The sequence below is a fragment of the Tachyglossus aculeatus genome, chromosome 4 (genome assembly GCF_015852505.1).
Source record: "Tachyglossus aculeatus isolate mTacAcu1 chromosome 4, mTacAcu1.pri, whole genome shotgun sequence".
Lineage (NCBI taxonomy): Eukaryota > Metazoa > Chordata > Mammalia > Monotremata > Tachyglossidae > Tachyglossus > Tachyglossus aculeatus.
Window position 1 is genome coordinate 84,308,266 of NC_052069.1, and position 15,247 is coordinate 84,323,512.

At 41.4% G+C, this 15,247-nt stretch overlaps 1 protein-coding gene across 2 annotated transcripts in view; it reads right to left on the reverse strand.

The window, feature by feature from the left end:
• The window catches only part of VPS13B (vacuolar protein sorting 13 homolog B), a 1,018,523-nt gene that overhangs the window by 341,486 nt on the left and 661,790 nt on the right, over window positions 1-15,247 (reverse strand). For both annotated transcript variants that reach the window (XM_038744561.1, XM_038744562.1), the window contains exons 31-32: window positions 3,200-3,326; window positions 32-175 (exon numbers count right to left, since the gene is read on the reverse strand). In XM_038744561.1, coding sequence (XP_038600489.1) covers window positions 32-175; window positions 3,200-3,326 — 271 coding nt within the window. The remainder of the gene's footprint in view (window positions 1-31; window positions 176-3,199; window positions 3,327-15,247) is intronic.

Genomic DNA, 15,247 nt, shown 5'->3' on the forward strand with positions numbered 1-15,247 from the left:
CTCCCCCAACAAAGCAAGTAGGACAACTTACCTCTGGGCTCTGGTTTGAAGGTTCCAGACCGACCATATTGGCAATTATTAGCTGATGGAGGAGTTGAACTTGGGCTACGCTGAGGAAGAAGTCCAGGTTTGTAGTCATGTTCACTTCCAAGGAATGGCCACACACTAAAATCTCCTGCGGGAAAAGATGTCAAAAGCTAGATGCTAGATAATAGATACAATAAGGTAAATCTATGGTGGCTAATCTTTTTCTTTCTCATAAGTCACTTACAGGCTGGATGTAAACTACATTTGAGGTTCGCGAGACTGAATATGGTAAGAGAGAAGTTAACATATGACTCTAAAATTAAAATTTGGAAATGCAAACACAAGTTGATCTTTTGCAACTAAGCTTCTGATAAAAGTTTTAAAAGAACAATTGATAGTACTTGTTGAAATTGCAATTTGACCTTTCCTTACGTGACTAGTTACCCACCCAATTTTGTGTAGAACAAAATATGATGGAATTTAGCCCATTCCCAGGGGGATTGGTTTAAAATCCAAGGCCCTAAGGAAATCTAAAGCAATCAATCAACGGTATTTATTGTGTGCAGAGCACTGTACTAAGCCCTTGGGAGAGTGCAAAACAACAGAGTAGGTAGATTTGTTCTCTGCGCACAAGCAGCTTACGATCTTAGATGGGGAGGGCCCTTTTGTGAAGGGAAGTTCTGACACCCACAGTTGCATCTCTTCCTTTCTCTCCACCTTTTCTCCATTCCCAGCTCTGAGCGTGTACAAGGAGCACTGTTGTAAGGAGCACTGTTGTAAAGAGCACCACAATGAGGTGGGAGCCTGAGGGTTGGTTCATGAGGTAGGGGAAAAAAAATTGGAGGGGCTCCTGCCCCATTCCCTGCTGCTTGAGCAGTACTTACGCTCAATCACCTTCCAACATTAACTCCAACTGAAGAAAGAAATTATGGGCTGAAGCCACAGATAGCTAGACTAATTAATTTCGCTTCCCTTTTTAAACAGCTAAAATCTTGGCAGCACTCACTGGATCACCATTCTTTTACTGGTGCTATAGAGCACTTAAGCTCTTGACTATTTATTGCTGGCAAGTGATTCAGAGAGATGGAAAGCGGATATGGAAAAGAGTCAAGGAGTTCTGCCTAAACGTAGAAGCCCTGCCTCTTGTCATGAAAAAGTATGTGGACAACATTCGTTTGCTTGGGAATGTCTACTGGGCCTTCCCTTCAGCCAGGTCATTCAGGGGAACGAATTCAGGGATATTAAGGGGAAGGCCAAAATACATATGTCTAATAACTTGGCTAGCTTTTGAAAATTCTAAACAACGTCAAGAATAAATGAATTATGTTTCCTAACAAACTTTTCCTCCTATTTTCATTTTTATATCACGCCACCCTCAGTAGCTTTTTTAAAAAAACTTCCCAGAGTTTTAACAAAACTCAATGATGCAACACAGATATGAACAGGTTTTTCAAGAAATGACTCTGGTTATTTCTTTAAATAAGCAAAACTTTTATTGCTGCTCTTCAGAAAATAGATGTCTTCATTGAAATCTGAGTTGCTTTTTACCTACAGAAGTTGTTTGGACAAGATTAAACTCCTTCTTGATACCATGACTTTGACAACGGAGGGATTTACTTGTGTGTGCCCCCAATGTTGTCTCCATAATTGTATGGGGTGGTAACTGGAGGGAGCCGAGGTTTTTTTTAGGATAGAGGAGACATGAGCAGGCAGCAGGAAAGCAGATGGAAAAGGCCACTGGAGAGAGAACAGCTGAAGATGGCAGTCAGGGAGGGAAGAAGAAAGGGCTAAGTGCTTTAATAATGTGCAAAGCGTTAGGGTCGGAGGCGCAGGTGGAGGGGGTGGATTTTGAGAGAAGGCAGAAGATGAACTGCTGGGAAAGATGGGAGAGTTGAAGAAGGGGCAGGAGGAGGAAGGGGCTGGGGAGGAGCAGGGGAGATTTTAAGGATTTTAGATTTTAGGGAGATCGTGTCTGATGGTTTCAAGTTTCCCAATAAAGTATGTGGCCACATATTAGGGGGAAGGGATGGGGGGAGTTCAATGTCTGGAACAACAGGCGAGGGCAGTGGACATGGATATCAATGTACTCTTCCAAGAGCTGAGCAGAGTGCTCTGCACACAGTAAACCCTCGATATATAAGATTGATTGATTGCTCTGTACACAATAAGTACTCAATAAATGCTACTCCATGTTCAACCAGCATTGAGGTCAACTGCTTGGTTGGAAATTAAGGTCTACATAGTACTTGGGAGAAGAGCTCCTCTAAAATGCAAAATGATGATGCTAAAAATAATTCGGTTCTTACATATTCAAACAAACAAGGTATACCATGGGAAATGAAAAGGACTGAACTGGTGCTGAAGCAGAGTAGGGCTAGAGAATGAAAAAAAAGGATCAGGTATATAGAATGAACTCAAACACTGATCCTGAAATAGCAATTTTAGAAGAGACAAAGATCGGTATTTCTAGACCATATTACAGCAGAAACAGGAAATTCTGGATTAAACACATAGCACTGCTGACTTGTTCAGCTAGATCACTAGCCTTTTTAACCCACAAGTCTCTGACAAACTGATTACTAGGACCTTTTGTGACATGATTCCCATTGTGGGCTGAGCCACTGCTTATAAATTCAAACTGTGTGCCCACTGAAAGCAGAGGTACAAATTTGAGAAGAACCTAGTCACCCAACAAGCACAAAACCATTTCCACATATACCAAATCATGGATTAAAACTTTTGGTCTATATAAAACTGCCATAGCATATAGCAGTTACTATGTGAATGAAAATCTAGTTCTGTAATGCTTCCGCCATCCTATAAATTCCCATCCAGACCTTTTTATATTTCTCAAGTGGGCCAGATTTTGCCACTTTATTAAATTTTTAATCTCGAGCACTCTCAGGGTGTGAAAGAATGAATGTACTCCCAGGAATGTCAAACTTTCTCTCAGGGAGTAATTTCCTCATCTGTTCATTCATTCATTCATTCAATCATATTTATTAAGCACTTACTGTGTGTAGAGCACTGTAATAAGTGCTTGGTAAGTACAATTCAGCAAGAAATAGAGAAAATCCCTGCCCTGTTCTGTTCTGATATGGCTCAGTAAAATCCATTTTAAAAAAAGCAACAACAATGCTACTTCAGATCTCATCTTTAAATTTGTACTGACCTCGTTATGCAAATTATCTACTGAAATTATTTTCGTGAAAATGATAGCTGGTGCGCCGGTTATTCGGACCGAAAAATCCGTCAAAATTGGTGTTAAAATCGCTCTCCTTTCTTGATGCCGTTGTATGCTAAGAAAAAAGAGTGAACAGAATTAATATTTATGTTATTTTTTTTCTTGGGAACATACAGGTAGGTGTGTATGATTTTTTCAGAATCTACATCATATGGGATAACAGGTCGTGGTCTAAAAATTAGCCAACCCCTAGCTTAGTACAGTGCTATGCAAACAGTAAGTGCTCAGTAAATGTGATTGACTAATTGACATCAGAGTCCTAAATATTATGCGGTATACAAAATCTGCATTTAAACATATATCATCAACAATGGCATTTTATTGAGCTCTCTTGAATACAACATTGCATCATTATATAAAATGCTTAATGAATAGTTACTGCAATTTTTTCATGTTACTATACTGTTACCACTCCGTGTGCATTGCTCCTGTCTCTCCTGCCTCTGATTCTTTTCTCATGCCAATCACTCCCTTCCCCTTTAACTCTGCCAAACTACGGCTCTCTGCAGCTTCAAAGCTCACCTCCTCCAGAGGGTCTTCCCAAATTAATTTCTCCTTTCTTCCTGATTTACCCAGCAAGCTATTACCCAAGCACTTTCTGCTAACAATGCATTGAGGTTCTTGCACTTTTGTACGTGCCCTATTGAAGTACTCATTCACGTAAATATCCACTTTCTTTCTCCCATCTGTATAAATAGTGTTTGGCTCCCCAGCTCAACTGAAGGCTCCTCCAGGGGAGAAATGAGGGAAGTGTGATAGGATTTTGGAAGTTTAAGAACTTTAGGTAGGGAGATTTAAGAGATTCTTCCCTATTTATTTTAAATAAAATGTTACAAATCAGAAGAGGGAAAATGGATCTAATACAACTTCTAGCACAATTTGGATCATTTTTACATACCACTTATTTACCTGCATAACTGCCTCCACTACGTATCATCATCAATAATATTTATTGAGCACTGTGTGCTGAGCACTGTACTAAGTGCTTGGGAGAGCACAATACAACAGAGTTGGTAGACAAATTCCCTGCTCACAATGAGCTTACAGTCTAGAGGGGAGCTTACAATCTACTGAGGAATGTGGTAAACTAATAATTACTCACCCTCTCCCCAGGATTTTTGAGGAGGAAATAAAATATTATTTTTGTAAGCAATGATAGCAGCATGCATGGAGTAGGAAGCAGAGTGGGGTCAGAATGCCTTAATACTGTGGATACAGGCTCACAATGAGGTTTCTTCTTTGAAACATAGGTATTTGTGTTGACTTAGTAAGAGATGAAGAGTCAACATGCCCCGAAGATACAGGCTAGCACAGAGTAAAGTCCATAGTAGGAAGAGAAGGGACAGGTTAATCATTGAGTGCCTAGCATATGCAGCATTTGGGAGAGTACAAGAGAAGTAAAAACACTGTCTCAAGTGCCTTAATAACTTCTTTTTCTTATTCCTTCCTTTCCTCCTTATGTTTTTCTCATGCTTCCCCTAATGCTAGACTTAATTCCCTGAATGACCGCCTCTTCTTTAGGGGTTAAAAAATTATGCAATAAAGTGGAGCTATTATGAGAGTACATAAGGGACTTTATGCTGTTCTCTCTTTTTTTTATGGTATTTGTTAAGCGCTATGTGCCAAGCACTATACTAAGTGCTGTGGTAGATACAAGCTAATTATCAGATTTATTGAGCGCTTACTATATGCACAGCAATGTACTAAGAGTTTGGGAGAGTAAATTATAACAGAGTTGGTAGACACATTCCCTGTCCACAGTGAGTTTACAGTCTAGAGGATCGTGTGGGACACAGTCCCATATGGGCTCTCAGTCTTAATCCCCATTTTACAGACGAGGTAGCTGAGGCACGGAGAAGTTAAGCGACTTGCCCGAGGTCACACAGCAGATATGTGGCAGAGTCAAAATTAGAACCCAGGTCCTTCAGACTCGCAGGCCCATGTTCAATGTTATTTACTGAGCGCCTACTATTTGCAGAGCACCGCACTAAGCGCTTAGGAGAGTACAACAGAACAGAATTAGCAGACACGTTTCCTTCCCATAACGAGCTTACAGTCTAGGTGGGGAGGGGCTGATTCCATTAGATCCATGCTGCTTCTCTAATAAAATATTTTTTATTATTGTAAAGCAACAACGAAACGTAGAAATAATGTTTCACAATATTCCCTATCCTGGATATTTTCACCAATTTAAACTACTCTGCCTTCATTTTAAATTCCTTTTATCTCTGACACAAGTGGGTCAGTGTCTTCATTACGCAAAGAACCCGACTAATTTACGACTGTCTATCTCTTCTCTTCTCTCTCCCCTCCACTTTCTAGATATTATTTATGTCATCCTACTAAGGTTCAGGTCTATTCCCAAGCAAATAATCTTCACTGTTGGAATAAGGCCCAGTACTTTTTCTCATACTCACGATTTTGGCCAGTTCTCCAAAATGTTTATCTTCCCCAAGTGTCTGAAATTGTTTTACATTTCAAGGGGAGAAAAATGGGTCTCATGTACTTGCAGGCTTTTATATGGGCCTTCATTCTTCAATGTTGAACCAGCTTCATTGGAAGCTTCAAGAGGTTGCCAAATTTTCAAATACTTGAGTACTAATCAGTTAATCCAAAATTCTTTCAACATAAGCAATTCTTATTTTCTCCATTCTACAGTTGAGGAAGCTAGGAAAGAGGCTCCCCTCAGAGAAGCAGGCTGTCTGGTGGCTGAGATTCCTCCTCCTTTCTGCTGAAAACCAAAGGGGCCGAGTCTCACTCCGCACAGAAGCCGAAGGCTTGGGGGCTGGAGCTAGAAATCACCCGGCCAAAATCTCCTCATCACCCAGGCCTTGCGATTGTCCGACCTTCGAGGGATATAGCCCTGTGTTCACTGATAGCCTCGTATTTAGTACTTAGGCATAATGCTTTGCATTCAGGAGATACCCGTAGCAATGTGTCAGTCCAAGAACCAGAGCCACACTATTTAAGAAAACCTAGGCTTTATTGCTGTGACTTACTCTTGGAGTGTTCTCTGAAGGAAGACTCTCAATCCAACCCCGAACAGGTGAGAAGAATCTACGCAGGTTGAAGGATTTTGTTATTTCTATATACCTAACTGTAAGTCTGCCCCTTCCACGACAATGAGGCATTTCACTATTTTTTTTAAATGAAAGTTTCCCTTTCTTCCCATAGAAACAGGGTGAGGAGAAGCAGGCGGCTTAAAGGGTGGTGGGGGACACCCCTCTTGTTGATCCTTGTCTTTTATCCATGATCTTTGCGTGGCTCAGTGGAAAGAGCACGGGCTTTGGAGTCAGAGGTCATGGGTTCGAATTCCGGCTCCACCACAAGTCTGCTGTGTGACCTTGGGCAAGTCACTTAACTTCTCTGAGCCTCAGTTACCTCATCTGTAAAAATGGGGATTAAGACTGTGATCCCCACGTGGGACAACTTGATCACATTGTATCCCCCCAGTGCTTAGAACAGTGCTTTGCACATAGTAAGCACTTAACAAATGCCATCATCATCATCATCATCATCTTTGTCAACTGGTCTCATCTGGTTCCAACTGCAGGCTTCGAGTGTATTCTTGCTCCACATTCCCTGACTCTGTGACTTTGTTTCTCCTGGTGGTCATCTTCTTTTCCCCAGCAGTTGACCTTTTTGCCTATTTCGTGGGAGGGGCTGTTCAACTTACTCCTGGCCTTCTGTCTTATATACAATTTTGCAATCCTGGCTTTTCATCTTAAATCCTTTGCAAGCCTAGCCTTCCTGTAAGCTCATGATGGGCAGGGAATGTGTCTGTTTATTGTTTCATTGTACACTCCCAAGCACTTCGTACAGTGCTCTGCACATAGTAAGCATTCAGTAAATACGACTGACTGCCTGACTTGTACACTCTGTAGCCCTCACAGGGCCTCAGAAGACCTGACGCCTTTAGTCTCCAGCTCCCTCATGTTTCTCGAGGCTGCTAGGCTAAGTAACCTCCTAACCTTTTATTCTTCTCTTTCTCTCCCTTTGAGTAGCTTTATTGCTCCCCTCTTGTGATTCTCTTTCTGGTAAAGTTTCCATCATTGGGATACTAGCAAGCAAAGGGGGTCATGCCCCTCCACTCCACTCCATAAAATTCTAAGCAGATACAGGAACCAGGTATAGGTTTGCCTCCCATTCTGGTCACATCCTAAAAGCCTCACTATCCACCCGATCCTTCCCATTAAATTCTGCCCCAATTCCACCAACTTGTGTCCCAAAGCCCAGATCCTGCCTTGTCTCAGAGGATGCCCACGCTGGGAGATATGGCTTCGAGCTCCCCTTGTTTCTTATTTTTCTTTTAAATAGTATTTGTTAAGCGCTTATTTTATGCCAGGCACTGTACTAAGCGCTGGGGTAGATATAACCCTTTTGAACACAGTCCCTGTCCCCACATGGGGTTCACAGTCTTAATCCCCATTTTTCAAATGAGGTAACTGAAGCACAGAAAAGTAAAGTGACTTGCCCAAGGTCACACAGCAGAAAGGTGGCGGAGGTGGGATTAGAACCCAGGTCTTTCTGACTCCCAGGCTGGTACTCTATCCACTAGGCAATGCTGCTTCTCCCCCAACAATTAATACAACAACAAACAATAAGCTGAGCCAGGAATTCACAACTCCAACTACAGCTCCATATTTGACTGTTGAACCATGCTCCTTTTTTCTACATCTTTCCTGAGCTTTGGAAAAGGCATAGCTGCCAGAAGACCTACCTTCCTCCCCTCCTCCTTCTCCCCTCCTCATCGCCCCCTGGACTCCCTCTCCCCTACCCCTTTCCCCTCCCCACAGCACTTGTATGTATTTTTACATATTTATTACTCTATTTTATTTGTACATACTATATTTATTTTATTAATGATGCTTATATAACTATAATTCTATTTATTCTGATAAATACTTATTTTGTTTTGTTGTCTGTCTCCTCCTTCTAGATTGGGACCCCGTTGTTGGGTAGGGACTGTCTCTTTGTGTTGCCAATTTGTACTTCCCATAAATACAACTGAATGAATGAATGAAAGACCAAGTTGGGTCCTCTGGTTCTGTGACTGCAAGGAAGGCAATTTGGGGGAATTAAGAGATCTAGTGAGCAAAGAGCCATTGCAGAAAGCATTCAAATAATAATAATAATACTAAAAATTACGGTATTTGTTAAGTGCTTATTATGTTCCAGTCACTGTACTAAGCGCTGGGGTGGATACAGGCAAATTGGGTTCATTCATTTATTCAATCATATTTATTAAGCACTTACTGTGTGCAGAGCACTGTACTAAGCCCTTGGGAAGTACAAGTCGGCAACATGTAGAGACGGTCCCTACCCAACAATGGGCTCACAGTCTAGAAGGGGGAGACAACAAAACAAAACATTTAGTCAGGTGTCAAAATCATCAGAACAAATAGAATTAAAGCTATATACACGTCATTAACAAAATAAATAGAATAGTAAATATGTACAAGTAAAATAAACAGAGTAATAAATCTGTACAAATATATATACAAGTGCTGTGGGGAGGGGAAGGAGGGAGGGCGGGGAAAATGTGTGGCATTTTTGAGGGATCTGAAGAACAGTTGAACCTATTATTTGCACGGTCTGATTAAATGCACATTTTGGGATATAATAAAAGTGTGTTAAAAGGAGATAAAGGGAACCCCAAATTGAATTAGTGAAAAGTATGAATTATAGAAACACTTTTCAAATCAGCAGCTCCGCTACTGTATTGTGGGTCTGTATTTTCCTGTGTGATTGCATGTGCTAAATTTAGGCTAGATTTCCAGACATCTGCCCTAGACCAACACTCATTCTAGCTCTCAAAATCTGCCTGGAGCAGCTGGAGAGCCAGGAAATGGTCTGTGTCTCCTCCTGAGCTGGCTCCTGTGCTGTCTTTACTGTCTCCAGTAGCTTAATGCTTAATTCATGCCAGCTTAATTACACTGCAAAATCTTTTACTTCAGAACCTCCTTACCTGTGACAAGGAGGAGCAAGCAAGGAGAGGAAAAAGGCTGTTAAAGTCACTTCAATTCCAGATTGGTGGGGTGTGAATTAATGAGATTTTACTCGGTGTGAAATAACATGCCCCTAGGCTCAAACCACGTGTTAATCAATTAATCAATCACATTTATTGAGTGCTTACTGTGTGCAGAGCACTGTACTAAGCACTCGAGAGAGTATAACATAATAACAGACACATTCTCTGCCCATAATGAATTTACCAGCTAGAGGGGGAGACGGACATTATTATTATGAATAAGTAATTTATCTCATTTAAAAATCTTAGATTATTTACAATGATCATTTTGCTCTTTTAAACAAGTCCGTATTGGTGGAGGGACATGAATCCATGCTGCTGCTACTGCAATTATTACATGATTTAAAGATAAAAAAAATGATTAACACAATTGATCTGAAGTTAAATTTAATTCCTCAGCCCTCTAAATAATTACCAGGCCAGTTACTTTTACCTATGAAGTACATTAATAGAAAAATCAGTAAGAGCAACATTTTAAATTAATTATCTGGCATAAAATGTAACTGTGGCTAACCAGGGACTACGTCCGCTTCTCTGTATAGTAGTACCGCATGTTGCATTGTGTACGTTTAGGAATTTACTAAATACTATTGTTAGGGGAAGGATATAAAGGCTGTAGCACATTTAAGAGATTAATTTGAGTTTTTCTTTACAAATGGAAAAAAAAGCACACCAATAGTGCCTTCTGTCAAACAATATCAAGATGGCATTCTATTTTTAAATTTTAATAACTGTTTCCTTGAAACCATAAAATGGATTCTGTGACTATTTTTAGCCCAGAAAACAAAGGGCTGTTTTAGATTTGATATCTAATGGGGGAAACTCCCTTCCTCCTCCCCCAACTAATTCCCTTTACTCTGAAACCTTGGCCTTTTAAGTTTGAACTTAAAGCTAAAACTCTTTCACAGTCCCTACACCTGCATTCCCCATGCTGTTGAACTCTTCAAACCCCTCTTCCCCCACACTCCCTTCCCCAGCTGCAGGAGTCGCCTGTGACTGTCCTGGGCTACAGAAGCTTCTCCGCTGTCAGCTTTTGGAGTTTAGAGGCTACACTGCTCTTGGGAGACAGGAGAGGCCTAAATTCATTCAATCGTATTTACTGAGCGCTTACTATGTGCAGAGCACTGTACTAAGCGCTTGGAAAGTACAATTCGGCAACAAATAGACACAATCCCTACCCAACAACAGGCTCGCAGTCTAGAATCCAACCTCTAGGACCTAAGTTCCAGGGTGGAAAGGATGCAAAGTTAAGAGTGTCAAAATCCAAATGACAAAGACAATGACCTGAAAGGAGGGGTGATAGAAAGGGAGATATGTGTGTCTGTCTGTCTCTCTCAGTATATATCTCATTTTGCAGATGAGGGAACTGAGGCACAGAGAAGTGAAGTGACTTGCCCAAAGTCACCCAGCTGACAATTGGTGGGGCCGGAATTCGAACCCATGACCCCTGACTCCAAAGCCCGGGCTCTTTCCACTGAGCCACTTTGCTTCTCGCATTTTAATCCCCATTTTACAGATGAGGAAACTGAGGCCCAGAGAAGTGAAGTGATTACTCCATTTATTTATTTATTTTACTTGTACATATCTATTCTACTTATTTTATTTTGTTAATATGTTTGGTTCTCTGTCTCCCCCTTCTAGACTGTGAGCCCACTGTTGGGTAGGGACTGTCTATGTTGCTGACTTGCACTTCCCAAGCGCTTAGTACAGTGCTCTGCACACTGTAAGTGCTCAATAAATACAATTGAATGAATATCTCAGAGAGGAGGTAGGGGAGAGACACAGAAGGAACTGGAAAATGATGGCAGTAACGAAAATAACGCAGGCTTCAAGTGAGTCTGATGAATCTGTTCATGCAAATAATTAATTGGGTAAAATCTTATACTTATCACATCTTCATCCTCCATAACATTTCCAGAATCTACCCCTCCTTCTCCATCCAAATGGCCACCACGCTGGCCAAGGCACTTGTCACGTCCAGCCTTAACAACTGCATCAATGTCCATGTTGACTTCCCTGCTTCCAACCTTTCTCCTTTCCAGTCCAACCAATAATTCCATTATTATATTATTATAATTCATTATTTATTGAGCACTTACTGTGTGCAGAGCACTGTACTAAGCATTTGGGAGAATACAATATAAGAGTTAACAGACTTGTTCCCTGCACACAAGGAGCTTACAGTCTAGTCCTTAATTCACTCTGCAGCCCAGATCATTGTTTTTTTTTCATTGCCTTTCTGCACACTTCTCTCCACAACTCAAAAGCTTTGAATGGCTGCCCATTCCTCCCTACATCAAGCAGAAACCCTTAATCATTGACTTTAAGGGGCTCAAATAGCCCTCTCCTTCCTATTCACTCTCTTCTTCCAGCCGTTACTCTTCATTCTTCTGAAGCTTATAATAATAATGATGGTATTTGTTAAGCGCTTACTATGCACTGAGGGGATACAAGGTGATCAGGTTGTCCCATGTGGGGCTCACAGTTTTAATCCCCATTTTACAGATGAGGGAACTGAGGCACATAGAAGTGAAGTGATTTGTCCAAAGTCACACAGCAGACAAGTGGCGGAGTTGGGATTAGAACCCATGACCTCTGACTCCCAAGCCCGGGCTCTTGCCACTGAGCCACGCTGCTTCTCCACTGTCTCATTCTTGTCTGTCCCACACGGATCTCCTGCTCACAAACTCCCCGCTAAACTGAATTCCCTTCCCCTTCCATTCTGGCAGACCTCCATTCTCTTCTTCTTCAAGGCCCTTACAAAATGGTGCCTCCTCCTTGCTTTACATCCCCTAACACTCATTTCTGCACTTCCTAAGCACTTAAATACTTGTAACTCCTTGTAGACCTTATGTGCATATCTTTATACTCTATTACTTCCTCCTATATGTAACTGATTTGAGTGTCTGTCTCCCCGACTACATTGCAAGCTCTTTTAGAGCAGGGATTACATCTTTGATCCTAATGTATTCCTCCAAGTGCTCAGACACAGTCAGGGGAGACAGTTGACTTATTTTAATTCACATTCATTCCTATAAAATAACAAAAAGACTCAGATGCATTAATTAAAAATTCTTCTGAATGATTTATGTGAAATTTTTTTCACTCAAAGTCACAGATTTTATTGAATGGTTTTAAATTTTGAGTTGACTTGGTTTTAGAATAAAAGGGTGATAAGAGTTACGATGATTGTGCTTTTCAACCACAGGATTTAAGACTACAGTATATTTCACAATATACCAGACGGTACTTGGTTCAAGTCCCTTAAGAAAAGAAGCATTTGCTTAACTAACTGAAGATGGTATAATCTGCTTGCTTCCTTGTGTCTCTAGTGCAACTGACGAGTTAGCAAGAACCCACTAAATGGAGTTTTAGTTCTCCATTTTGGACACAGCAGCTGAATTACCAGAGGTTCTCTGGACGGACCACATAATAATATTAATAAGTAGGATAATGGAATAATACTGATGATCATGTATTTTTTAAGTGTTTACTATGTGTCAGGCACTGTACTAAGTGCTGGGCTGGGTATGAGCAAATCAGGTTGGACACAGTCACTGTCCCAGATTTTTCAGATGATGAAATGGAGACACAGAGAAGTGAAGTGATTTGCCCAAGGTCACACAGCAGAGAAGTGACAGAATCAGGATTAGAACCCAGATCCTTCTGACTCTCAGGCCTGTGCTCTATCCACTAGTAAATGCTGCTTCTCGAGTAACACTTGAGTGGTACTTTCAAAATAATTAATAAAATGAAAATGTAATATTGTAAAGAATTGTTCAGAAGTAAAAGGGGAAGTTGATACCAGAAACAGTATTGATTAAAATATATGTTAAATGCACCATCTAGTTTTAGGATGCAGATAATATTTCACACAGTAATCACTGGGAGAGCTTGTAAGTCTTGTAATTCCCTTTCTACTAAAACTTTAGCATGTCATTTTTATATCATGACATCTGCACACAGCATGAAGAAGACATCTGGCATTTATGATGCTACATTCTTAAGTGGCACATTTCTAAAAGTGGAAGATGAGAAAATATTGTCTCTTAAAAGGGGAAAAATGCTCCAGAGGATGGCTGAGAGATACCACAGCAATACAGTGTTGAGTTTCAGCCAAATAGAAGGGCGAGGGAAGATAGGATCTAATTCTGAGGGAGGGAGAAGGATTCCTTTAACTTTTCATACCACCCAGTATGTTCAGTACTTTACTGGAGTCAAGTTCCTTACCTCTAACTCATAATCTATCTTAAATGACTACTTCCCTAGATGAAATTGACCCACTATCCAAATACATAAAAATGATCAGAAACTAATGATCTAAATGTGTTTCAAAAGCTGAAATTCAATGAATAAGCAGAAATCTGCTCACTTTAAAAAGATGAAGTTCTCAAAAAAAAAAAGCTCCTTTTAGTCTGTAGCCCTTTCCACAAGGACAATGAATGATGGCCACTTTATGGAGATCTCTAAAAGATCTACAAATGAAATAGCTATGGCTCAGCGGAAAGCCGCTTGTCAGCCATGTGACGTTGGGCAAGTCACAACTACTCTGTGCCTCAGTTCCCTCATCTTTAAAATGGGGATTAAGACTGGGAGTCCCCCAAGGGACAACCTGATCACCTTGTATCCTCCCCAGCGCTTCAAACGGTGCTTTGCACATAGTAAGCGCTTAACAAATGCCATCATTATTAAGCACTTAGTACAGTGCTCGGCACACAGTAAGCGCTCAATAAATACGATCGAATGAATGACTGCAGAAGCTATTCAACAGTGCATGGGAGGGGCCTGATAATAAATAGGAAAAAGGAGCTTGCCCAGGTAGATTCAGATGTGTAAATTTCCCCAACTGCTTCTAAGCAAAATGCTCACTTAGCACCGGTTACTCAGCCATATCACATGAGCTCATTCACTCATTCAATCGTATTTATTGAGCGCTTACTGTGTGCAGAGCACTGGACTAAGCGCTTGGGAAGTACAAGTCATTTGCCTTTCGCCCCAGATGGTCTGCACTAGCTCCATCTCCATCTCGGTCTCTTTCGCCTGAAGACAGGACCCCCCGCCCTCCCTGCTCTCCCCACCTCAAATCCCTCCTCAATCCCACCTCCTCCAGGAAGCCTTCCTGGACTAAGCCCTCTTTTCCCCTCTATCCTTAGCCCCACAGCCCCTCACATCCCTCTCCACAACTCACTTCTTTCTATTAACTATTCCATTTATTTTGTTAACGATGTGCATTTAGCTTTAATTCTATTTGTTCTGACGACTTGACACCTGTCCACATGTTTTGTTTTGTTGTCTGTCTCCCCCTTCTAGACTGTGAGCCCATTGCTGGGTAGGGACCATCTCTATATGTTGCCAACTTGTACTTCCCAAGTGCTCAGTACAGTGCTCTGTACACAGTAAGTGCTTAATAAATACAATTGAATGAATGAATGAACGAACGTCCGGGGCATGGATAATCCATCCTCGATAGACAGGGAGCAGTGTTGCCTAGTGGAGAGAGCCTGGGAACCAGGAGGACCCGAGTTCTAATCCTGGCTCCGCCCCTTGTCTTCTGTGTGACCTTGGGCAAGTCACTTCACTTCTCTGGGCCTCAGTTCCCTCATTTGTCAAATGGGGATGAAGATGCTGAGTCCCACGGGGGAAGGGGACTGGGTGCAACCCGATTTGCTTGGATCCACCCCAGCACTTCGTACAGTGCCTGATGCATAGCAAGCACTTAAAAAAATACCACAGTTATTATTAGTGGGTAGAGCCCGGGACTGGGAGTTGGAAGGATCTGGGTTCTAATCCCAGTTCTGCCACACGTCTACATGTCTGTTATGTGACCTTGGGCCAGTCACTTCACTTCTCTGGGCCTCAGTTCCCTCATCTGGAAAATGATGAGGTAAAATAAAATCCGTACTAATTGCATTTATTCATCAGTCTGTCAGTGGTATTTATTGAGA